The sequence below is a fragment of the Panthera leo genome, chromosome B2 (genome assembly GCF_018350215.1).
Source record: "Panthera leo isolate Ple1 chromosome B2, P.leo_Ple1_pat1.1, whole genome shotgun sequence".
Taxonomy (NCBI): domain Eukaryota; kingdom Metazoa; phylum Chordata; class Mammalia; order Carnivora; family Felidae; genus Panthera; species Panthera leo.
This window is the reverse complement of record NC_056683.1, coordinates 75,268,264-75,295,153: the sequence shown is the minus strand read 5'-3', so window position 1 is coordinate 75,295,153 and position 26,890 is coordinate 75,268,264. Positions and strand designations below refer to the sequence as shown.

Here is a 26,890-nt window from a genome sequence, read left to right as displayed (position 1 = left end):
CCCAAATATATACAATTTTTAACTGTCAACTATATCTCAATAAAGTTGGGTGGGGAGAATACCTTTTTGTTATTTTTCACGGGCCCTTTGCATCCCACACATAAATGTACATTAGATTTGTATATAAGTATAGTTATGTGTGTTAATGTGATCATACTTATTACAGATATATGATTATATACTCTTTACATGTAAATATCTTTGTTTTTATACAGCTTGCATATGATTAAAATACTAAATTGAAGGAACTGTACAATTGCTCTAATTTTTTTTTTTTTTTTTTTTATATTGTGCTAGTGGTACTGCTTGATTCCTTAGACTCTGTTGCAGAGGTCAACCTTGATGAACAGGACAGAGCAACTAAGCCAAAGTCCCTGCCAGAAATGACTGATAATGAAATGACAGGAACAGGTAAAAGTGAAAAACTGTTCTCTAAATACATAGGAGTTTATGATTAAATGACTTTATTTCTAGATAAGGAAATATAATATATAATAATATATGTAATAGCTATATCAACAATAAAAATTTAAATCCCACATTTTTTACCATATTTAACAACTTAAGTAATCTGAATTTGATAATGGTGACACTTAATGCTACTAGGCCAAGTAAAGTCTGTTTTTAATAAAAAATAAATGTATGAAAGCTGTTGATACAAAGTGTAATACTATAGGTAATATTAAATAATTTTCTCTGCCCCTCTAGAGTATTCTGTTAAATTTGGAACATGTAGGAGAAATGAGATTTTGGTCTTACTTTGCTTTTCATTTTTTCCTCTGTGCAGGAAAAAGTTAAATCACATTCCAAAATTCTAATGTACATTGAACCATGCCTTTTCAAACTTGTAAAGCGGTGGAATCCTTACCTGCAAATGAAATCTCATGTAGTATTCTCTGTGTAGATAAAAATGGTGTTTTATCAGTATAAATCTAAATGTTTACATTTATAATGTTTATTTATAAAGTTAGTGAGAACAGTAATGGTATTTTGAGTTTTTTAAAATCATAAGTTTCAGATATTTGTTGTATTCTTTTTTTTAAGTTTATTTATTTTGAGAGAGAGAGAGAAAGAGAGCGTGAGTGGGAGAGGGGGAGAGAGAGAATCGCAAACAGACACTGCACTGTCTGCACAGAGCCCATCACAGGGCTCAAACTCACGAGTGGTGACATCATGACCTGAGCCGAAATCAAGAGTCAGACGCTCAACTGGCTGAGCCACCTACGCACCTCAGATATTTGTTATATTCTTTTTTTGTTGTAGTTCTTGTATTATCATCAGACTTCTAATATGTTTGTATATTTTATGTTTGTTGTATAATGTAAAAAAAAAATCTTGGTTTACTGCATAAATGTTGCAAATGAGAACTTTTTAATCATCTTGCTTTGAAAGTCTCAGTTGACCAGTATGGTCAATTAAACCAATCCAGATACTTGGAACAAAAGAGCAATAGAAATGATAAATCCCTAGTGAACTCTAAACATCTGCTTGCATTTTATTTTTACTTTATTTTATTTTTTATTTCTTCTTTTTTATTGGAGTATAATATACCCATAGAAAAGTTCATGTATCATAATAGTGCCACCTGATGAATTTTCATAGCATGAATACACCCATGTAACCAGTAACCAGATCAAAAAACAGAGGGCAAAGTCCACTCAAGGTCTTATTTGTAGTTACTGCCGTTCCAAAAGTCACCACTATCTTGTTTCATCCACTTCCATTTAAAAATATAAATATGAAAGTAAAAAAATTACAACAAAATCATGTTACTCATTTGCTTGTTATTACCCAGTTGAATATTCACCATAATGAAATCATGTGCTGAGCACATGTTCTTCAGTCTTACTGTTTAAGTAGATGTCACATATGTGTTATGATAGTCAACCTTACATGCAGTTTTCAGTAAGTCGATATGAATTCTTTAACTCTTACATTTTTTAAAAAATATTTATTTTTGAGAGAGAAAGAGGGAGTGAGGGAGGGGCAGAAGGAGGGAGAGGACAGAAGATCTGAAGCAGGCTCTGTGCTGACAACAAGAGACCCCTATGTGGGGCTCAAACTCATGAACCTTGAGATCATGACCTCGGGCAAAGTCGGACACTTAACCATCTGAGCCACCCAGGTGCCCCCGGCATGAATTCTTTTAAAAAGACCAATATAGAATTAAAGCTTTTCTAATCAGTGATACATTATAGGAAATTCATATATATACAGAATGGTCAGAGGAACTGCATTCTAAGATGTACATGAAAACAAAGCAGGAGGCCAAAGTTATCACTCTGATGGTTTTCAAAATATTCCATAAATGGCACATTGGAATGTACAGATTAATTTCTATTTTTATGTGTTAAAGAACAATTTAAAATGAAATTTCAGTCAAACATCTGTAGAATCCATGATTTTCTCTGAGAAACTATGATTTTGTAAAACATGGTATGAAAACCACTGCTGTGGGTTATAAACAATTTTTTTTAAGGTATTGCTGAATGTAAAAACTCTAGTAAGATGATTCAAGCAGTTTTATAAAGGTGTAGTTTTCTGGTCTTATTTCTTAAATGTTCTTGACTCAGAAATAATTTGTTATTACTGGAGGATATACGATCTTATTGTCATATAGCCTTAGATTTGTATTTCCAGCCTTGCCAGTTATCAGCTGTGTGACACTGGACAATTGATGCTTCTAAGCCTGTTTCCTCTTCTTTAAAATGAGACCTTGTGTTGGTCAACTGAGGGAATGTGTAGTGCCTAATATATTGTTAAGATTCAACAAGCAGTAGCAACTATATGGTTCTCATCACTGTTATTTATATCGACCCTCTATTAATGGTAGAAATCATAATAAAAAACCTGAAGGCATACAGTATAAATACTTATTAGTTGTGGGGTATTGAGTTTACCTACTATTTCAAAAATACACTTGAAAATCTTCAGATCAGCATCTGAACTTGTGTTAAGAACTGAAAAATGAGGGGCGCCTGGGTGGCTCAGTCGGTTAGGCGTCCGACTTCAGCTCAGGTCATGATCTCGCGGTCTGTGAGTTCGAGCCCTGCGTCGGGCTCTGTGCTGACAGCTCAGAGCCTGGAGCCTGTTTCAGATTCTGTGTCTCCCTCTCTCTGACCCTCCCCCATTCATGCTCTGTCTCTCTCTGTCTCAAAAATAAATAAAACGTTAAAAAAAAAATTAAAAAAAAAAACTGAAAAATGAGAAGGTTGTTTTGTTTTTTACCACTTTCTTCTAGAATTAAGAAACCTCAGTTTAGTTGATACATTCCCAAAGACCATCTTTTTAAAAAGGTATTACTTTTGAAATTCTTTGTGCTTTATTGTTTTAGAAAGGTTGGTAACTGTGAAAATGGGGGCCAGATCCAGCTTTTTGCTTATTTTCATTTGTCTCATGGGCAGGTACCCTTTTGTGCGATGACTGCATGACAGGAGCAGTCCCAGGATGACAGTATTACTTCACGACTAGATCCTTGTCTCTGCATCAGAGGATTTGACATTTGTCAACTTCCTAAAGTAGAAAAATTAGGGAGCTTTTAACTTGTAATAATATATGAAATAACTACATAAAGTCCTTTCTTTGTAAGTTAAAAAGCAGAGGAGTCAGCCCTTTGCTGATGAAGCTACATCTATTTTATTTTTAAGCACTATTTGATGAATCATGAGTATAAGCAGAAGAGGAGACTACTCACCCTTTTTCTCTTCTTTTTCCCCACTCTTCTATGACTCTTTTACCTTTTCTCTAATTTTGAAAATTACAGCATTGGTAGTAAAAGGTACAAAATGAGTAAGAAAAATACTTATAAAATTTTAGATCATTATTGTCATATTGTCTTAAAATTCTTTTCTCCAGAATTTATTTATCAATTGGTAGGAGGAGGAGAAGGTTAATAGGGAAGGAAGAGTGAACAATGACATCAGGTTTTCTATTTTGGATGACTGGGTGAATAGTGATACCATTCCCAAAATACTGATAGTAGAACAAGTTTTGTTGGGGAATACAATTAATTCAGTTGGGAATATGCTAGATTTGATTTACTTATAGAACAGTGTAAATATCTGTTAGAAGGTTTACTATTCAAAAAAGAGGTAAGGACAAAAGACATAGATTTGGGTGTCACAAGCATATGGGTAATAGTTGAGCTAAGGGTCTTGATAAAATTAGCCAGCTAAAAAAAAAATAAGTGAGAGGTTTAAAAAAGAGGGCTAAAGATGGAACCCTAAGATGAACCATTTACCAGAAAGCACAAAGAGGTAGCCATCAGAGTGCTGGGAAGCACAGGAAGAAGAGGCTATACAAAAGAAGCAGTTCCCAGGAAAGCACAGTGTCTGACGTCTCACAGGGTTGGAGAAATTGAAGATGGCTAGATGTGACTATTAGAAAATTACTTTTGATTATAACAGCTTTAGCAGGATATTGGAACACATACTGGATTGCAGAGTTAGAGGAGTGAATTTCAGTTAAAGAAATGCAGACTGTAGGATACTTGGTGGCACTGGGAAGCAGAGAGAGAGTGCAAAAGTGAGAGAGAATGGTAATGGTAAGGGAAAGACAGAATTCTTGAACGATTTTGTCAGTTAGGAAATTTAGGGATAGTTGTATCCAATGTAATGGGGTTGATTAAGGGTAGTAGGAAGAGAAGGCAGTAACCAGTGGAATCAGAGTTCACAGTTACCATGTCAGGACACATCTTACCTTGCTAAAGAGTTATTGAGCGTTACGTTTTCATACTGGTAGGCTATAGCTACGTATTACCAATGTTTGTATTTAACTCTTGTGTTTATAATGTTGCTGTTGTCCTACAACCTTGTTCACCATTCCTAACACACTAACGGATGCTATTAGTGGTTTATGTTTCTCACGTATTTGTGTGATTATACTGGAGATTACATTTATTTCAACAGGTGTTTCTTATGGACAAAGCAATAGTGACATTGAAGCTCTACATCAGGCTTATTGTCAGGTAGCCCAGTCTTTGGGAGATACAGATGAACAAAGAATTGAGAGTAATGCATTGGAAAATACCAAGAGCTCAGTGAAAGATTATCCTCAAGAAAATGAAGAGTCCTCTAAAAACATCTCTACTACAGAATCTGGTAAAAGTTAATTTGAGACCTTCTCTGAAGAGTTTCTCTTGTGGTATAATTTAAATAGTTTGCTATAGTGATTGTTTCTCAATCTCTGAATTTAATTTAAAAGGTTTGCTCAAATGAAATTTGGGAATCAGTAGTTTAACTATAAAGTTAGAGCTGAACACAAGATAAAATTTCACTTCCTCTTTCAGTATGCCTTGACCAAATCAGAAAATCACCTGAGTGTTTGCACATTTTTTATGCTTTTCCTTATGCATATACTAAAGTAATTTTTTAAATAGAGAATAATATTTGGGGATCAACTAAATAATATATTTAACAAATGTGTGTGCATGTATGGACATACCCATACGCATATATTTGATATTGATGTAGATGGATACGTCAAATATATAGATATATATATTTCAAATATAAAAATCAAAGGAAATTTTCTTGGTACGAGCAAGTTTATAGTGGGAAACTGGGTTTACTGTATATATCATTTTGTTAGTTCTGTTGGTCAGAAAAAAATGTAATCTTAGTGGGATTAGACAATAAATTAAGCAATTCACATAATTTCGGGGGTTGCTATTTTAACTTTTTTTCCCTCTTAGATCTGCCCACGGTAGAGGAGTTGATGAAACCTATCAGAATAGATTCTTTTGGTGTCAGTGGTTTTGATTTACAACCTGTCAGGTATGAGATTTTTTGAAATGGATTATACAGATTGTTTATTTGCTTATTTTGCTACTGGAAACTTTTAGAATCATTTGTTCTGCATGCTCATTCCTAGTGAATGATTTAACGAGTAGCTTATATGAGTCTGCCTTTGAGTCACTGCTCTCCTTATTAGTAGTTCTTACTCAGTTTATCAAAATTCTTCTAGTGCTAAAATTAAAAAATACTTTAAAAATAGATGCCACTAAAAAAACGTTTGCTGCCATCAAGTATTCTGAAGGCTTTTTTACTGAAAACTAAAATCCTTTCAGCTTTAAATAGCTCAGGGCAGTTGATTTGAATTTTATTCTGTATGAGTCATAGATTTGCTTATTTATAAACCAGTTAGCTTTGTACTTAGTCACAGACCAGCCATCGTTTTTCAGGGTAAGATTTTTGGTCACAGGAGCAGTGGGCTTCAGGAAAATGCACCAGCGCCAGTACATCTTAATGGAAGCTTGTGGGACCTTCCTGTCATTCTCCAGCACAGAGTAGCACGTTACAGTAACCTTGCATTTGTGTCACATCTATTAGAGTGTCACATCCATCATTTCATGTGATCCTCATAACAAATAAGTCAGGCATCTTTATTCGCATCATTCAGGTATTGGAACTGAGGTAGTGAATCAGTTTAATAGTGGAGCTCTCACAAGAACCAGGTCATGAAGATGATGGTGGTGGCAGTGGTGGTGATGATAATAATGATAACAGCTGACGTTTTTATCACACGCTCACTGTGTGTGCAAAGTTCTTTACATCTTTGCATTTTAGATTTCTTTTAATCTTACAGCAACTCTATGAGTTATATTTTATTATTATCCCCATTGCATAGATAAGGAAACTGAGGCTTAAAGAAGTTAAATTGCCCAAGATCGTATGGTTATGTAGGGGTGCCTGGGTGGCTTTGTTGGTTAAGTGTCCGACTCTTGATTTCAGCTCAGGTCATGATCTTCTGGTTTGCGAGAAGTCGGGCTCTGCACTGAGAGCATGAAGCCTGTTTGGGATTCTCTCTCTCCCTCTGTCTCTGCCCCTCACTCAATCACATGCGTGTGCTGTCTCTCTCTCTCTCTCTCTTTCTCTGCCTCTCTCTCTCAAAATAAATAAACTTTAAAGAAAAACAAAGATCATGTGGTTATAACCAGGAAACACAAGAAATATTTGTGTGTTTTAACAACTTACATTGTCAGATCTCTGATCTCCATGAAATATTTCTGTGAAAAGCCTGTCATCCATTCCTGTATTTATTTGTTCATTTGTGTTTTCAGCAGACACAGTTTGAGCCCTTCCTTGTACTACATCCTCACCATGTAAATCCACTTGTAGTGATTTCTCATCCTGTTTCTGCATTTGTGCTAGTTGAAAGTGACACAATGAAGCTTACACTAAAACCCATCTACTTGAACGCTTAGTATTCTCCCACTGATCTGCAGCACTAGATAGTATTTTTTAAAGGGCAGACTATTCTCCCTTACTGCTGTTTGGGACTGTGTTGGTGTTAATGAAGAGATTTTTTTTACACATCTTGTGTGTTTGCTGGCATAGGTGGTATCATTTTACTACTGTAAATTCTAAATATAATTTTTTTCGTGTTTGTTTAAAAGCTAAAAACAAGTATACTTACGTTAAAGCCATAACAATAATTACCAAAATGTCAGTGGTATAAACTAGTACACATATCTGAAACCTCTTTAGTAAACTGTAAATAATCTCAGCTGATATAGCAAATAAGTCCTTAAAATTTTAGTAGCTAAACATCATCAAAAACGTATTTTTTGCTCGTGTCATAATCCCATGTGTGTCAGTGGGGTTGGAGTAGGACTCTACTCCACATAGTCATTTAGGGACCCAGGCTACTTTGTCATTAACACATGGTTTTAAGGTTGTCATGGCCTCATTCAACCAGTTGATAAAGAAAAAAGATAATTTAGCACAATTCTTTTTAGCTGCCTCAACAGAGAAATATTACATCACTTCATATTCTACTGGTAAGAACCAGCACATCTAGCAAATTGGGTCCAAGAGGGCTGGGAAATATGATCTGCTTGTGTGCTCAGAAAGATCAGTAAATGAGTTTAATAGGCATCTAATTAGTCTCTACCAGAATCTGCCCTTTTAATAGCCAAATATCCATTTTACTCACCTTCATACAAAGACCTACTATCCCCTCCCCAAAGCAAATAGCCCAAAGTCTCATACAGGACCCTGTCCATCTAAAAGGCCAGGATTTTCAGGTGGAGCATAGTCTTCTCCATCAGGTTTGAATGTAGCTCTTCAGTGTCTACTAATCTGTGAATTAAAAGCACAAGTTCTGTACTTGATCCAATATATGATCGTGAAACTGCAACAAATACTCCCATTCAGAAGGGAAATATATGAGGAAAATACAGCAATCAGTAATGCAACCTTGAAGTCCACTGGAAACGCCTTGTAAGGATATTTACACCCTTGGCCACAACTGAAGTCGGTTTTGCAGGGAGGCTGTGCCCATCTTGGAGGATGCATTCCTTTTTTAGTCCACCTCCTACCACCAGGTGGTTTTAGGTCTCCCAAACAAATCTCTGGCTTTTTTTTTTTTTTTTTTTTTTTTTTAATGTATGGTTGTAGTTTCTTTATTATTATAGTTTGTTCAAAAAGTTTAGTAGGTGGTGAGGGGTGGGGCGCCTGGGTGGCTCAGTCGGTTAAGTGTCTGACTTTAGCTCAGGTCATGATCTCACAGTTTGAGTTAGAGCCCTGAATTGGGCTCTGTGCTGACAGCTCAGAGCCTGGAGCCTACTTCACATTCTGCCTCCCTCTCTGTACCCCTTCCCTGCTCACGCTCTCTCTCTCTCTCTCTCTCTCAAAAATAAACATTAAAAAAAAGTCTTAAAAAATAAATTTAGTAGAGCTTCTGATCTATTTGGTTCCAGTCAGTCCCTTGTGCCAGTAACTACACTTAATTTTCTAGACAGAGGCTTTAAATCTGCTTTAAGTCTTTGCTTTTTTTGCCCCCTTTTCTTCCTGTCAATTCAGTCGCAGCTGTTGGATATTATTGGGAACAATAACCTTAAGTGAAGATAACCCCTTTAATATGATCTTTGTCAAAGGACTGAGTAACTCTTTTCAACTGAGAAGTCTCATGAAATCCTTCATTTTTCAATGCCAAATCTTACTCTTTTGAGTCTATGCTCTTTACAAAGTGAATCTATGAGGCCCTTAATTTCTTGGCTCTCTCTGTTCCCTTTTATTTTTTCTTACAAACTGGCCCTTTTTAAATCTGAGCTCATGTCTTTCTTGTAATATCTAGTCAAACGTAGCCAACAGTAGCTAGCGCTTAGAAATTCTCCTGATATTTTTCTTAGTATCCCAGACTCAGTAGCTATGTGATCTGCCTTATAAACTATTGTAGGTAACAGTTTGGCAAATGTTTTGTCAATGTAAAACATGGGTTGCCACTTCTCCAGCTTTTAGCATAAGTTTCCTTGCCACCCCAAACCCAGCCACTGAGCCAATGACACATATCTTAGGTTCTTGTCACCATAGCGCTCACGTTCTAAAGGCAAGAACTAGTAAGCGGCCCCAGCTAGATGCAGGATGGCAAGGAAACATAATTTAGTTAGTATGCAGGAAGAACAGGAAACAGTTTTGATAACTTCTAGCCAGATTCTGCTACCATGAAGAAGGAAAGAACTATTATATTTTCTGATGATTCCAACTACTTTAGAAAGTTCTCACAATTACTGAGAAACCAATCTATCTCATATGAAAATAGTAGCCTCTTACACTTTATTTTATAAATGACATTATCTTATAAATTATAAAATTAAATGACCTAATAGACCATGATTATGTAGTTTGAAAATAACAATATCCGTATTTTTGGAGCCCCTATAATATACTGATATTTAACCACATTTAGAAAATGTCCTTAAGGGATATTTTCTCTATTTTAAAAATTGAATGGTCTGAAATGTTGCATTGTATTTAATTATTTTAAACCACAGAAATGATTTTTCTCTAAATACTAGTGATTTTCATGTTTTACTTAAAAATTTTTCCTATACTGTGATGAAATTTATGCTTTTTAATGTTTATATTCTATTTCTCACTGACATAAATTATGGTTACTTCTTTAGTTTCTTGTAAAAATGTGTAAAATCTTTTTCCTGCCTCAAATGCATGTTGACTTTATAAGGTATTATGGATAAATGATATATTACACAAAGGTCACTTAGAGATTCATTTTTTATTTTTTCTTACACTAAAACCATCTCAGTCTTGCTTTGTTTGGCTTTCCTTTGAAGTAGGTCTCAGAGTTATCCATGTAATTCTTTATATTATACTGCATTAAAATTACATTATCTGAAATTTAAAACAGTTATATGACACTATGTGAGCATACTCTGTCAGCCAGAATTACAAATAATGTATTTAACATTCAGGACATAATTTGAATAGTTATAAATATCAAATGTATTTAATATTAGTATAAATAACATTATACATATTAAAATATAAATCTTATATTTTGTGTGTGTATATATGTGATATATATATAGTGTGTGTATATGTATGTGTGTGTGTTTGTGTGTGTGTGTGTGTGTGTGTATAAAACTGGTATTTGAGGAGTCACCTAAGGTTCATTCTCTGTTTTGTTTTATAGCTATAAGAAACTGGCTGATAGTAAAGAAACTGAATGTGTTAGCCCTATACCCCTTAAGAGGAACCCAAATATTATATCTCAAGAACCACAAAATGTAAACCAACTTTTTGACAAAAATGAAGAGAATGTGGTTTTACAAAAGACAACAAATAAAGATAGAGAAAATAGCTGTCTAGGAGTAAATGCTACGGAAGAACATATAGATAAAATGTACCTTGATATTTTGAGGAAAAAAATATCTGTTGGTCCTCCATTATTGCCTCCGGGTGACAAAGTAAATAAAGTAAGTGTTTATAATCTAAGTTGATTAGACATACTGAGAAATGAAGTTATGTAAATACTATTGATAAGTAGGTACTTCTTAAGCTGGTGGGTCTGGTTACATACTAATCTCCACATAGATCCTGGATATTTGTGAGCAGTATTTATTACAACATCCTATAATCCCCAAATTGTAAAATACCACTATCTAGCATTCGCTTTCTTTTGGAAGCCATTATTTACATTATTCCTTTGTTGTTAGTAAGCATAGTGTAGAATTTGAGTAGCATAAGAAAATAAAGTTTATTCATCATTCTAATGCTTTTTATTTAATCTATCCAGTAGTGTGTATTTTGCAAAAGTAGATAAGTTGTCATTTACAAAAATGCTATCAGCAGCTGTTGAGAAAGTTATATTTTACTGTTCCATTTTCTTCTGTTCTTGATCTATTCTGATTTATAGTTTCTTTGATCTTGGTATTGTAGTTTTATGGTTTTGAGTTATATGTTTACCATAAACCATCTGAAGTTTTTTGTGGAATAAGACAGGGTATTAATAAATTTTTATCTTGAGAATTCTAGGAAAAAAAGATAAAATTTTATGTTATTTCAAAATATATTCCTCTCTGCTTTCCTCCATCTTAATTCTAGTAATTACACGTCTTGCTTTCTGGGAAGCTTATTTTGTTTTATTCTTTTGCTTTGTTTTACTCCTGACTTTGAAGATGTGCTTCAAAATATTAAAATTCTGATGAGTTAGACTTTGAGAATTCTAATGTGTAGTGGTTTGTCTTCTACAAACTATTATCTAGTAATCACTATGGTTTGCCATCTGTTAAATCTCCATTCACAGCTGTAGTTGAAGTTAATTTAGATCCTAAAGAGTTTCTACTTGTGTGCAGACTTTTAGATCTCAACTCAGTTCTGGCGAAGAAGGGGCTGTAACTGGTAAACATGAACCACACAAGAAGGCCAGAAGTGCACCTCCTGTACTTAAAAGAAAACCCCAGAGTGGATTATATGCATCAGTTAGGAGCTCAGGCTATGGCAAACCCAGTTCACCATTCAAGTCTTTTTCTACTCTTGAAAAGAAAACTTCAAAGGACATTATGAAAAGTAAAACTGTGAGATCCATTCCTACTTCAAATCAAGCTAGGAAAAAAGGTAATCATATGCTCTTTTCATATTATAGTTCTGTGCATATAGTGTATTATTTTATGTTCCTTGTTCTCTACGTTCCCTATTTATTTCTCTCCTTCTGTGAACTTTTCTTCTTATAAAAAAAATTAATATTCAGATAGTATATTCCATTCTGAAAGATTCATTAGATTTTGGCTTTCCAGAATGACACTTGTGAAGTATGGGAAATGAATAGACGATAGGAGAATCAAACTTAACCTCATCTGGTTGACTTTGGAATATCCGTTGTTTACCAGAGAAGACCTACAAATTCAGAATGCAAATGGCAAGCTACAAATGAAGGTTGATATAGAGATTATTTGGATATTAGTTTCATATAGGCTGAGATAGGCAGGATGTTTTATATATCACATAATGCGTATTTTTATATATTGCAGTGCCTCTGTTAGTTATTTCCTAATGCGGTTCATTTACATTGACAGTAGGAAAGGGTAATTTTCAATTTAGAAGCCTATGCAGCTATTAAAAGAAACAGAAATGTTCATATCAAACCAACATTTCTGCTGCCTTTAAACTCCAGTGAGGGGAGCACCTGGGTAGCTCAGTCGATTGAGCGTCTGACTTTGGCCCAGGTCATGATCTCACAGCTAGTGAGTTTGAGCCCCCACATCAGGCTCTGTGCTGACAGCTCAGAGCCTGGAGCCTGCTTTGGATTCTGTGTCTCCCTCTCTCTCTGCCCCAACCCACTCGCATTCTGTCTCTCTCAAAAATAAATAAACATTAAAAAAATAAATTAAAACTCCAGTGAGGAAGGGGGAGCAATGGAGCCAGAAGCATTTCATCCTTTCCTTTATGATTAAATTTAATAGGTGACCAGTTTCATCATTGTTATGGTGGTAGTTGTCATGAGGAGAATTGTCCTCATTGGAAAATTCATTTCTAGCTTAAAATGTCTTTCCTTGCTTTTCCCTAAGACTGTTAATTCCAGGACCACTTTGACTGTATTCTAAATTCTTAAGGCATTAAATAGACTCTCTCCTGCCTTTGTGTGTCTGTATTTGCTGCAGCAGCCTGTGCATCTCAGATGGAAAAGAAGGCCTGGGCTGATTTATGTGAGAGTAAAGGAGAAAACAGCAGCAGGAAGTAGTTATTCTGGACAGACAGGAATATGATTCTGTAGGATTAATGCAAGCATCCTTTTCCTCCTGTTCTTAACCTGTGGACCTCCAGTTCCTTTCCCTACAAGGTCTTTTGTATTCTCTTATTTTCCTGTGGAACACCAACTTGTGATGTTGTCATCTACTTGTCACTAATTAACCATTCATTGGATCTAGTGCTTAATATTAAAAAAATAAACACTTGGGACATTTTTCAAATTTTAGTATGATCAAGAGAAGAATGAAAATTTTTCATTGATGTTTAGGAGTATTCATGCTAATTTTGTTTTTAGTATTATTTATTCTATTATATTTATTTTAGATAAATTAATCCCCAACATTTTTGAAGTTTATTTTATCCAGATTAATTCATTTAACAAATGTTTTTGGAGCACCTACTTTGGCCCAGGCACTATTAGGCCCTTGGGCTACCTCAGTGAGGGGCTACCTCACTTCCCCTCCCCCATCTTTGTAGAACTTTCATCTGATAAGGAGAGACATTTAACAGTAAGCATAATAAATAAGTAAATGATGTTACATGCTAAGGAAAAGTAAAAAGTAGAGGAAGTGTCAGTGGTGGAGTGCAGCAGGTCGCAGTTTTAAATAGGATAGAGTAGGCCTCATTGAGAAGGAGCCACTGAACAAAGACTTGTAGGAGGTAAGAGTATTGGCCATGTGGATACCTGGGGAACCATATTCCAGAAAGGTGAAATAACCATGCAGAAGTCTTAAAGTAGAAAAGAATATCTGGCATGTTTAAGGAATACATAGAAGCTTGTATCATGAGGGCAGAGTGAGTAAAGAGGGTAGTAGGAGATGAGATCAGAGAATCAAAAGTGCTGGAATGTATCAGTTTTTCTAGGGCATTTTAAAGACTTAGATTTTACCCTGAGTAAATAGGTGAGCCGCTGAAAAGCTTTGACATGGGAGTAACCTCATCTGACCTCTTTAGACAGATTTCTCTGGCAGTTGTGTTAAAGATCATATACATATACATACATTCACATAGCATACGGGGCATGGGAAAGAAGCACAGAAACCAGTGAGATGGTGATTTTAGGAATCTAGGCTAGAAGTGATGGGGCTCAAACCAGAGTGGTGGCAGTGGAGGTAATGAGAAGTGGTTGAATAAGGATGTATTTAGAAGGTAGAACCAAAGGGCCACCTGGGTGGGTTAGTCGGTTAAGCGTCCGACTTCAGCTCAGGTCATGATCTCATGGCTCATGGGTTCGAGCCCCACATCGAGCTCTGTGCTGACAGCTCAGAGCCTGGAGTCTGCTTCAGATTCTGTGTCTCCCTCTCTCTCTGCTCCTCCTCCGCTCATGTTCTCTCAAAAATAAATAAACATTAAAAAAAAAATAAAAAGAAGATAGAACCAAAAATCTAAAAGATTGGTTTGGGGTTGTGAAAGAGGATTTCTGAATGATGCCAAAATTTTTGGCTTGAGTAGCTGGAAAAATAGAGTCACTGTCCAGCTGGGATGGAGAAGGCTTTGGTAGAGTAGATTTGGGGGTGGAAAGAAGATCAAGAGTATAGTTGATGAGGTGATAATTTTGAAATGATCGTTCTATATGCAAGTGGAGACAACAAGGAGCCAATTAGATTGAAAAGTCTAGACTGTAAGAGGGAGGTGTGGACAGCAGATATGACTTGGGAGTTATTATTAAAACTAATATAGGTAGTTTTTAAAACATGAGACTGACAAAGATTATCAAGAGAGTGAGCATAGCTAGAGAAAAAAAGCAAACCAAGGCCTAAGGAGTAACCTATAAAGAGAATAGAGTGAGATTGGAGGAAACCTGAATATGTGGGATCCTGAAAGCTAACTGAAGAAAGGAGAATTTATTTCTCTGTCAGTTGCTGCTGAGAGATAAAGGAAAGTAGAAACTGGGCACCGACCCTTGGGTTTAGCAAGGAGGAGGTCATCAGTAAACTGGACAGTTTTCATGGATATGTGGCTGTAAAATGCAAGTTGAATGAGAATAGGAGGGATTAGGAGAAATGGAATTGGATACTTAATTTATAGACCACCCTGGAGCACAGCGTGTAGCTGGCATGGGAGGTGGAGTCAAGAAAAGCTTTTTGTTTTGCTTTTTTTTTTTTTAAGTGGCTGAAATAATAGTATGTCTAATAGTATGTTTATGCTTTTTGGAAAGATTGAGTAATTTATGGTAGAGGGGAAGAATTGCTACAATAATGTCCTTGAGTAGAGGAGCTATAAGCAAATCTACTGTTCATTGGAAGGGTTGGCTCTAGATAGAGGCATGGACAGTTTATCTGTGGAAACAGATGGGAAGAGAGAAATGTAGGTACAGATACTGGTGGATAGGTAGAAATGGTGAAAGAATGTGGATGATTTCTTCTGATTGCTTCCATTTTCTCTAAGAAATAAAACATAATATCATTAGCTGGCATTGAGGATGGGGTAGGAGTGTTGGAGGAGAGAAGAGAAGATGGGAAATAGCCATCCTGAAGGACTAGAGTGCCAGCAGCAGAGTTCTCTTGTAGTTAGTGATTATGCATTTAAGTTGAATCAGGCAGCATGTTTGTGTGGGTGAGTGTGCGTGTCCACATTGTGCTGCATGACTACAGGTGTTGGATAGTTGTATAGTTGGATTTATCAAGAAGAGTGGTTTCTGCCAAATGAGTGCAGTGTATGGAGAGAGGAGTAAGAAGGGAGCTTAATGGTGTATGTGGAATTCAGGTTGAGTAAGGAAGGAAGAAAGGAAATCGAGGGGTGTAGTACAGTATGAAACAGGTAGGATCAACTGACTGTGAGTCCTTGAGTAGAGGAGCTGTCATGGAATCTAGTAATTGGTCAAGGGATTGTTGGAATCCAGGTACCAGAGGGCATGAAGTGGAAGATAGGAGTGATAGAGAGTAAATGCCTAAGACTGAGATCAGGAGTGATTATGTTACTGGTAATAGAAAAGGTCTAGACTGTACCAATGGAAGTAAGTAGCTGAGGTGGAGAAGTGGAGTATAATGACCCAAAAGCCAGGGTTTGAAAGGATCACCTATGAGTGTATTGAAATTACTAAGAATGGGGGTGCCTGGGTGGCTCGGTCGGTTGAGCGTCCGACTTCGGCTCAGGTCATGATCTCACGGTTTGTGAGTTTGAGCCCCGTGTCGGGCTTTGTGCCGACAGCTCGGAGCCTGAAGCCTGCTGAGGATTCTGTGTCTCCCTCTCTCTCTGCGCATCCCTTACTAGGACTCTGTCTCTCTCTAAAATATAAAAATAAAAAAAATAAAAAGTTTAAAAAAAATTTAAAAAAATTACTAAGAATGAAGACAGAAGTAATGTCACAGTTGATGGAAAAGAAACGAGGGGCATGCTTTAGAGGTTGATAGATGAAGACAACAATATTTTTATGAGTATTTTTTCCTGTTTTAAAATTTTATAGTCTTTGTGACTATCAAAATAGAAGTAAAACACTAAAATTTATATTAGAGTACAATGATAAACCATGACTGTCCATTTTTAAACTGTTTTTCATTAGACCATTAAGTATAATATCTTTTTTATCTCTTTTTCTTGTAAAATTCCCTCAGAGAAATTTTACTTTTATTCAGAAGAATTTTAATTCTTTTGGATGGTTGTTACTTGTCACAGGTTGGGCTTTCCAACAAGCAGACTCCGAGATAGATATTAGTGTACAGAAAGTACAGAAAGTTCATTTTCTAAATGAGCTTAGAATCAATATTGGTTAAGATGAAAAATAAGCCAGCTGCTGGGGCTTACTCAGAGTTTCTCTTTTTCATGTAAAATGAAGTCAGGGATAGGCAGTTCAGAGCTAGTGCCACTGTGCAAGGAACAGATCCCTCTTCTTTCCTGCTGCAGAATCCTTTATATGTGACTTTTGTCTTCATTGTCATAAGATGGCTACTCAGCCTCCATGCCCTGTCAGGAGGAAACGTGAAAGGTAAAAGGTTCATGCCAGTTAAATCAACTTCTTAATCAGGAAAATAGTGTCTTTTCTGAAAGCCCCAGGAAAGGAACTTTTGGTTTCATCTTATTAGCCTGAATTTTGATCTTGTGGTCACCCCCAGTTATTTGGAGTCCAGGGAGATGAGTATTTTCAACTGGCTACATTGCTGCCTAGGGCAAAATTAATAAGGAGTCTCAAATTAATAGGGAGGAAGAGGAGATTGGCAATTAGCAGTGCCTGCTATGTGGTTTTCCTTTTTATTTTAAATTAATTTTCTTTGGCTGTTAATCTATCTTTTTATTTTTAGACTAATAAGTTTCTTGTTACAAAAGGAATAGTTGCTCATTTTTTAAATTCAAAAATACATAAAAGTAAAGCAATTGCTTAGCAAGAAACAACTAGTGTCATACTGGGTTAGCATCATTTCATGCTTCTCATGTGTATGTCCTCATACAGATAGAAGGAAGCGTAGATGGGTGGATGGAAGGAGAGGCAGACATAGCTAAATGGACAAAACATTTTATAAGAACAGGATCACTCTTTATAAGTTCTTTTTAAATAAAATATTAAATTTAGTTTTTCTTAAATCTGTAAGAAGAAAATGAAACTTCATCCTAGGAAATAGATCTCAAAAGATCCCTTTAAGAAAATAAATTTTGAAAACTACTCAAATGTTGCCAAAATCATGCTGTTTTTAACTACATTTTCAATTTTATGCATTATCAGTTTCCTCTTCTATGAAATATAAGATAGTAAAACTCTTACATCTCCCACTCACATGCCTTTTACTCATTTTTGTTGATTTCATTTTTACTTGTCCAAAATGTCTCTCCTTGTCCAACTCATTTTTGTTGATTTCATTTTTACTTGTCCAAAAAGTCTCTCCTGCAACCCCCTCAGCTTTTGAATTTAGATCTTGGTTCTGGTTATTAAAGAGATGGAATGCTTTTCACAGGTCCCTTAGCCATAGCTTCTTCATTCTGCAATTATGATGGTTGGTTTCTTATTTGACTAAATTTTCTTAATCCATTGTTTTTTTCAAGAAAGGTTCAAAAAGTCCAAATTCTGCAGCGTTTTCACATTTGAATTTTATATCCAGGCAGATTTTCTCTCATATGTGAAGAAAAAAGATACTGTCTGTGTACCATTACTGAAAATAATTACTTAGAGAAATCATAATTAAGAACTCAGGAAGAGAGAATTCTGGTATAAAAGCACTGGCTGACTGCAACTTGACTAAACCACCTGCCACTCTTAGCTGCCACTTCCTAGGGAGAGTGACAGTCCTAGCAGATCACTCCCCATTCATTGGCCACGTTAATGGACCTCCAGTGACCTGGAAAGATGAATGCCAGCTTTCACAATGACTCAGTTTCTTTGGGAACACTTCAGGAAATTTATCCAAAAAAACCTTTTACATCAGATAGTCCAATTAAATATGACTAGTGCTCTGTAAGGAAAACCTCTGCATGCCTGGAAAAAAGATGAGAAAGAAATCTTTGGGTGAGGTGCTATTGGTGACTTGTTTCTTCTTTTGACTCTTCTATATTTTCCAAATCTTCAATAACCATGTATTTTGCTTTTAATGAAAATGTAAACTTTACACTTAAAAAGTTAGCACCGTGAAGAAATTATATTTAAAAATATAAATTTCAAATTCTTCATTTACCTCTAAGGCAGATAAATAAATGTTTACTGACTCTTGAGCTCAGAATCGGTAGTATTTGAATATGGGCCTCAAGATCTCTTCCAGGTATTTGTCATAAATGTTTTTTTTTTTATTATTATTAATTGAATAACTTATTGGCCTTAGAATTATTCATACTGTTTGGGGATTTATGAAGTACCTTAAAATAGCTGAAAATTTGACTAGAATATACATTTATCACATTTTTTTTCTAATTTAATATATATTATCAGGGTTTTATAAAGTATAATAATTTTATTTTTTAATCAAATTTAGACTAGCTGTTATAAAGTTGCCATGCAATTTATATTATTCCATTGATCCTACATCTTGATACACACTATTTATGAAAAGTGTGCTTTGAGAGCACACTTAATCTGAACTAAAATGCTTTATAACGTTATCAGCTGCTCTTTGATTCATCATTTAGATATTATTGTTGTGAATATTTAAAAGAATAGTTTATTTAAAATTAGTAAGGCCTGAAATTATCCCTGTCCACATTCTTCTCACATTTTTTAGCTCCATTTATCATTTGACATGAATCTTGGGTCAGTTAGCCTTCTCTGTCAAATTGAGTGAAATGTTGATTATGGGCATCCGTGAGCACGTAGTGAAACAGCTGTGTTCTAGTGTTACACCTCAGCCTATTTTGAGATCCTCATTTATGTTAGTGTTCCCATTGTATTAGTATTTGTTGTTACATAATTGCTGAATAAACATTCAACTTTGTTTGCATTTGTGGTGCTTTTGTCTATTGTTTACAATATTCAGAAATCTTATCTGAAACAAAAGTCATCAAGCCTGCAGCTCTGGGTAAACCAGCTCCCAAAATTGAAAATTGCCTGGCCACCCCTAAGAAAGCTGAAGATTCTACAGAAACCGATTACTGTGTTCAGTTTCAGAATGTAGGTATTGAATTTCAAAATCACATTCATAATTTTTTTCTGTTCTATAATATTAAAACTCAAGTGTAAGTAATATGTGAAATTTCTTTTGCATCAAGTGTGATGTTCTAATCTTACTGAACATTTATTGATTTCCTTATATAGTAGAACATTGTTAACCATGTCATTTTTATTCATTGTGGGTTTTTTTTTCCCAACCACCTGTGTTCAAATCTACTATGTAAATATACTATAATGAAGTGATGCTTCTCCTTAAAAGGATTCTTCAGGATACTGTGGTGGGAACAAGGAGACAGAGTTACTTATGTTTAAAAGAGTTCAGGAAGCAGAGGAAAAATGGAGGGGTGCACAAGCCCTAATTGAGCAAATTAAAGTTACATTCTCAGAAAAAGAGAGAGAGCTGGAAAATAAGATGGAAGAACTAAGGAGAGAACAGGAAAAGGAACTCTTCAGACTAAATCAAGATAATTATATTCTTCAAGCCAAGGTACTAGACACATTGTCCTATTTCTCCTTTCATTGATTAAAAAAAAAAAAAAAAAAACTTTTACTCCCTGCAAAATGCATTGTCATCCTTTGTTCCTGTGGCTGTTTGACTTGCTGTATTTGCTGTGTAAAATATGAACAGGGTTCCGAAGACTGCCTCCTCACAGCAGAGCCTAAATCAAACCCAATGGGGAAAAAAAATCAAAATTTAAATTGGCCCATTTTGATAATTTTCTTCTGTTAGCAGTCCTTTCTGAGAACAAATCCCTTAGTTCACTCTGATCTTCAAAGAAGATGGTTTCAGAAAGAACTGCTATGGAAGGGCCTAGATTCAGAGAATGACACTGTAGCATTCCTGAGTTACTTTCATCACCAGAACCATCAGCATAAAACATGACTGTAATGATTTAACTGTAGTTAGTGTTATTCCATTGTGGTTATGGGACAGTTTTATATATATGCACCTTGAGTTTTCTGTTATTCTTCCTTATTTCTCATTTCATCATTTCCTTACTTAAATAAAACGTCTGTTTTCTCAAAGTTGAGTAGCTTTGAAGAAACAAAAAAAAAGCAAAGATGGTTACATTTTGGAGAAACAGCTGATCCTGTCACTGAAGAAAAATTGAAGCAAATTCAAAAAGAAATACAAGAACAAGAGACACTTCTTCAAGGATATCAACAAGTATGGTGATTCTTCAGCACGTTGTGAATTTGTTCTTGAGATCCTTTAATTGTAAAAATAAGGCATATTAAAAAATGTGCTCCTGTAGCAGGTAATAGGAATTCTGGCAAATATGAGGGAATAGTAATTTGACTAGTCTGAACATTTTTAATGGGTATAATTAAAGTGGTTAAGAGCATGGGTTCTGGATTCAAAGAATCCTGTGTTAGTCTTTGCCCCACCACCTGCTGTGCTGCCTTGGGCAAATCACTTCACCTCTCTAAGCCGGTTTCCTCATCCTTGAAATGAGATGGTAATAATAATAGCTGCCTCATACGATGGTTGTGAAATTAAAATAAGAAAGTGTAAACCGACCTGTTAGTACCTGGCACATAGGTACTAACCAGTTAGTGAATGTCACCTGTTACTATTTTTAATAGGCATATTCCTTAGAAACTGCCCTGTGTTTCTTTAGTTTTGTGTAATGCTTTTCACTGGATTGTATTGACTAGTTTTGGTATTCTGTTCAAAAATACAAATCTGAAATTAATTGCCAGTGTGCCAAGAATGAAAAAATTTGAATTAAATGAGAGAAAATCTGTGTGTCCTACAGAGGGCAGATACTTGCCATATGTGATGGAATCTTGGTGATGTTGACTAAGCCAGTCAGCCAGGACAGGTTTAGTGATCTCCAGCATAAAACTTCATCTTAGTTTCCTCCTTTTCCCCTTACTTTCCTCCCCTTCTCTTTCTCTTTCATTACCTTTTTCTCTTTTGACCTTTAAGCACCAAGCCTGGCAATAACAAGCATTGTCATCAGAGGACATCCAGAGAAAGCATTGTCACAACTTTTCCTATAAATGAATACTGGTTTCAGAGGACACACTGCCCTAGAGTTAGAACCTTCCAAATCCTTCACCTGCCATTCTGATCTTGCTGTGTAGAGCACACGTTTTTAAGGAGGATTTCACAGACCCAGAAGGATGCCAACTACCTTCTCCCACAAAGATAACACAAAACTTGTGTATCTACGTACATTAAATTGCAGGTATTCAGGCACAGACCATCTACCAGGCACCAGGCCAGACATGGTGAGAGAGTCCGTGGTTTTTATTAGATCCTCAAAGGTCATTGGTTTTCCTAGGATTCTTAATTTTAAAAAGGGTTAATAAGCCACAGCACCTAAGCACAGATGGGTACTTTCTCCTTCTGATCTCACTGTTTGAGTCACTCTTTAGTCCAAGGCTGGTGGAGAACTGGGCCTAGTCTCTGCTCAGCCTTGTCCTTACACTTTTGGAAACACCTGGTGTCTAACTTCCTGCTCACAGAAAGTTCCAAAAACAAGCATGGAAGCCTGTCATAGCTAACTATATCCAATTACTTCACTGCAGGGAGCCAGGTTAGAAACAGAAAAAGGGGATGCAAACAGTCCCAGTGGGCCTTTCTGACCCTGTTCCTCACAGTTGGGATGTAGTTATTCCTACAGCCACTCCCCCACTTCTGTGAAATACAGTGCCTTACACTGACTTTAGGATCTCTTGCTTTGAGAGTTTTTGCACCTTTTTTTTTCTTTTTTTCAAGTAAGCATTTTGGAAAGAATTGTTTTCAGATTAACAGGTTTTCTTCTGAGATAAAGAGTTTAATAAAAGATTTTGCTTACTCAAAAACTGAAAAAATTTAAAAGACTTTAAGAATGCTTAAAGGATGTATCTGTTGTGAGCATATATATTTGCTATGTAAGTACTGATGACTTTTAACTAAAATGTAATTTTCTGTTTATGAAAAGGAAAATGAACGATTATATAGTCGAGTGAAAGATCTGCAAGAGCAAAATAAGAAAAATGAGGAGCGAATGTTCAAGGAAAACCAGAGTTTATTCAGCGAGTTAGCTTCCTTAAAGTGAGTCTTTTCTGAATTCTTAAAATCAAATATACTTAGGCTATTTCTAAGCATTTTATTGTTATATTAATAATACATTTTATTTTTACTTAGAACTGAAAAAAATGTTACATTGATTTATAGTTCATAACTTTTATAGGTTTAATATTCAATGTATTTTTCCAAAGTACAAAGTTTAGTATTTTCAGCATACTCATATTTGAGTTTTATATCAATTTTAGGAAATTGAGTATATAGTATTCATCTTGATCAGTCATTAAGCCTGAGGTGCTTAACCATCTCCTAAAGAACCATGTGATAAATAATACAAAAAATATGATACAGTGTCACTTAATGCTTTAGGTTAGGTCCTATAGAAGTAGAGCCTGAGGTAGGGATCCTTATGGAGGTGATTTCCTGGAGGATAACTGTCAGGAGAAGGGGAACAAGAGAAGCAAGATGGGAGGATGAGGGGAGGGAAGGTAAGTAAGAATGTGGTCTTAGCCAGAGACCGGCTTCATTCTCTTCTCCCCAGAAAGCTCAGGAGAACAGATTGTACCACAGAGTTGGCCCCACTTGAGGCAAGACGAGCAGGCTTTCATACCCCCAAATTAGTCGTCACTGGAGGAGGTATGCTCTGGGAAGGGGGTAGGGGATATCCTCCAGGCCAGCGGGCAGAGGCTGCTATTGAGAAGGAGAACTAGTGAGTTATTAACCAACATTCAGCATGGCAGGCTGATGGAGCACCAGCACCTACTAAGAATCATATTTCAGACTATAAGATCTTTTGGATATTACTACATTCAGCTTTAACATATTAAGTGAAAAAGCTAAACTCACAAACATGGGCAAATTAGGGTACTGTCTTTTAGGAAACGACTAATGGTTTTGTGTCACTTCATATAAACACCTAATTACTCAGAAAGGACTGCTATTAGAAGAGACTTCTTAGGCCATGAATGTATGACCCGAAGCCAGGTGTGATAAAATGCACAGTTCTGATACATGAAAGCATTATATCTGATTTCTTTCCAAATGCTTCAGTAAAAGTATTTTAAAATGCCACTTCTTCTACTGCCTGGCTTTTAAAAGAGATCTATTCCCCGATCCCAAATTGAAATTTTAAATGAATTTTCACAATGAAATACATGGCGTCTTCACTGCATTAGGATTATATGATCTTATATAGATTCCTAAATTCCTTGTATAATATTTCTGGAAAAACAAAAATTTATTCTAACTTTAGATAATAGACTATTTGGTTTTGTCAGTCTCCATGTGTATGATTTGTGTTTCTTAGAAAGGAGTCTAGAATGATGTGGCAAGGAGGGCACATTACCAGAGGAAAAATGCAGCACATCTTTCTGGGACATAGGGTTTTTTCCTCTGAGAATTAGGAGAAAATATTTTTTATTTTATAAATAAAGCAAGGTGTTGGGGTTTCAATTCTTTTAAATTAAACAGACATCTCAAAGTATATTAGCATTTTAATACTTTGAACTTTAGAGTAAATAAACTTTTTCTCTTCAGTGGCTCAGATAGTCCCAATGTCCATCAGGTTTTTTTAAATTTTAAGAATTGTATATTTTTCATTGAAAGGAGTACTTTGTTAAAAAAAATTTTTTTTATTTTCAAACTAAATCAGAGAACAGATGCACAAAAGTCGTTTCCTATCTGAAATAGTTGAAGATTCAGAACCCACCAAAACCCAGAATTTTACAGATCTGTTAGCAGAGCTACGGATGGCACAGGTAAATTTCATAAGGATTTTACCTACTAGATTATTATAAAAATTTCCATATGTTAAAAAAGTCTGTTTTTTAAATTTATGAATAGATAAAATTTATTTATAAATTTCATGCCATTTAAAAATTAAGGCATACCTAAAATTAGCATTTATTATACATGTGACCTTCATATAGAAAAAATGGCACAATACTGGTTTTAGATAGCATCCTCTTTATAACCCAGCTTCTCATCTAGCATTCATCACATGGAGCCGTATTGGAGGCATAACCTTACTTAGGGCATGTACACTTTATTTCAAACAAACAAATTCCTTATTGGAAATGTACAGCTAAAATAGGAAAATAATTTAAAGATGATTATTCACCTTAAAATGTTAGTTGGCTTTTTACCCTTCTTCAATGGACTGTGCATTTATGGAAGGCTGAGACTATCTACAAATGTTTGCATCTCACGTACCTAATGCAGATGCAAAATGAAACAGCTGCTTTGTAACGTTTTTTCTTATTTTCATTTAATTGTATTATAAAGGATATAGCTTACAATTTTCTTTTTTTAGGTTTTATTTTATTTATTTTTTATATATAATTTATTGTCAAGTTAGCTAATATACAGTGTATACGGTGTACTCATGGCTTCGGGATTAGATTCCTGTAATTCATCACTTACATATAACACCCAGCGTTCATCCCAACAAGTGCTCTCTTCAATGCCCATCACCCATTTTCCCTGCATCTTACCCCCCCGCCCCCAAACTCCCTTCTACCCTCAGTTTGTTGTCTATATTTAAGAGTCTCTTATGGTTTGCCTCCCTCTCTGTTTGTAACTATATATTTTTTTTCTTTCCATTACCCCATGGTCTTCTGTTAAGTTTCTCAACTTCCACTTATGAGTAAAAACCTATGATATCTGTCTTTCTCTGATTGACTTATTTCATGTAGCATAATACCCTCCAGTTCCATCCACGTTGTAGCAAATGGCAAGATTTCATTCTTTTTTATTGCCAAAGTAGTATTTCATTGTGTGTGTGTGTGTATACATATGTATATATATACACACCACAGCTTCTTTATCCATTCATTTGGGCTCTTTCCATAATTTGGCTATTGTTGATAGTACTGCTATAAACATTGGGGTACAGTGTGCCCCTATGAATCAGCACTCCTGTATCCTTTGGATAAATTTCTAGTAGTGCTATTTCTGGGTCATAGGGTAATTCTATTTTTAATTTTTTGAGGAACCTCCACACTGTTTTCCAGAGTGGCTGCACCAGTTTGCATTCCCACCAGCAGTGCAAAATAGTTCCCCTTTCTCTGCATCCTCGTCAACGTCTGTTGTTTCCTGAGTTGTTAATTTTAGCCACTCTGACTGGTGTGAGGTGGTATCTCAGTGTAGTTTTGATTTGTATTTCCCTGATGATGAGCAGTGTTGAGCATCTTTTCATGTGTCTGTTAGCCATATGGTGGCTTACAATTTTCTAAAGCAGTATTTATTAATGGGAGACGTTTGGGAATTTTGGTCAGGTTAATTCTGTTTTAAGCAGAACAATTCCATGTGTTGCATGATTTTTATCATCCCCGTCCCCAGAAAATACATACTCATAGCACCCACCAGTGATTATAAGAATCAAAAGCACTGCCACATTTCCAAACTTGTACCCTGTGGAAGGGCAGTTAATTCTCCCCACTCCCTCCCATTGAGAACTGTATTATGAAACTAAATCTATATGAATGATTATGTGAATTAGAAAAATTCCAATTATGTACCACTTTTTAACAAGAAACTATATAAAGTTTTGTTATATAGAAATCTACACATACCCTAGGTTAATAACTGATGTTTAACAGGTTTTTGAAGTATATAAAATGCAGCTGCAAATATGAATCCATTAGGGTACTTTCTTCAGGCACATGTATGCATGTATAGCATGATTAGATAGGTAGATAGTTAGGCAGATAGGTTAGAAGAAGGAATGAATGGTTGGACTCCCCCTAACTCCCTTGTCAGTAGGCCTCAAAAATTAGCAAGTTAAAAGAGAAATTATTATTGCTGTGTTTTATGAAGGCTTGGAAAAATGTGGTAAGGTTTCAAGCGTAACATTAGCTTTATTTAAACTGTTATTAGCAACTTTTTAAAAGTGCTGTTTTGAAAATACTTTTCTGAAGATAGGAAACTAAAACTGCCACTAAAAACATCAGAAAATGCTGGATAAAATATAATAAACATCTTATAAATGCATAATGGAACAGCTCTCAAGAAAGTAAGAATTCTCTAGGGGCCAGAAATGAGAAGGGATACAAACTGGTCAGTAAGCTGCTAGACCAGTAGTTCAGTAGCCATGGGCTTGAGCTTTAACAGCAAAGTGGAGACAGGACACTCAGATTTCAAAGAGCCATATCCTTCAGTATAACAGTGGACTAGGAAAAAAATCCACCCACCTTCACAAGGGGCTAAGATGTCAAGAAGCTTTTCTTGTAAGAAGTTTCTGTCTTAACTTGATTGGTCAATATAATGTCATCCGTCTGCCTTCATTTGTGTTATAGTATTTGAATTGACACTACCTGCAAGGGTTAGTAATGCTCAGACTGAAAAAAAACAAAACCA

The 26,890-nt window shown here is 35.5% G+C and overlaps 1 protein-coding gene across 5 annotated transcripts in view; it reads left to right on the top strand.

The window, feature by feature from the left end:
- Positions 1–26,890, top strand: part of CEP162 (centrosomal protein 162) — a 113,991-nt gene that overhangs the window by 34,893 nt on the left and 52,208 nt on the right. For 4 of the 5 annotated variants that reach the window (XM_042939282.1, XM_042939284.1, XM_042939281.1 and 1 more), the window contains 10 exons: positions 298–411; positions 4,908–5,099; positions 5,693–5,774; positions 10,435–10,717; positions 11,597–11,858; positions 19,382–19,515; positions 19,775–20,002; positions 20,543–20,683; positions 22,449–22,561; positions 24,186–24,291. In XM_042939282.1, coding sequence (XP_042795216.1) covers positions 298–411; positions 4,908–5,099; positions 5,693–5,774; positions 10,435–10,717; positions 11,597–11,858; positions 19,382–19,515; positions 19,775–20,002; positions 20,543–20,683; positions 22,449–22,561; positions 24,186–24,291 — 1,655 coding nt within the window. The remainder of the gene's footprint in view (positions 1–297; positions 412–4,907; positions 5,100–5,692; positions 5,775–10,434; positions 10,718–11,596; positions 11,859–19,381; positions 19,516–19,774; positions 20,003–20,542; positions 20,684–22,448; positions 22,562–24,185; positions 24,292–26,890) is intronic. The other variant, XM_042939285.1, reaches the window with a different exon arrangement.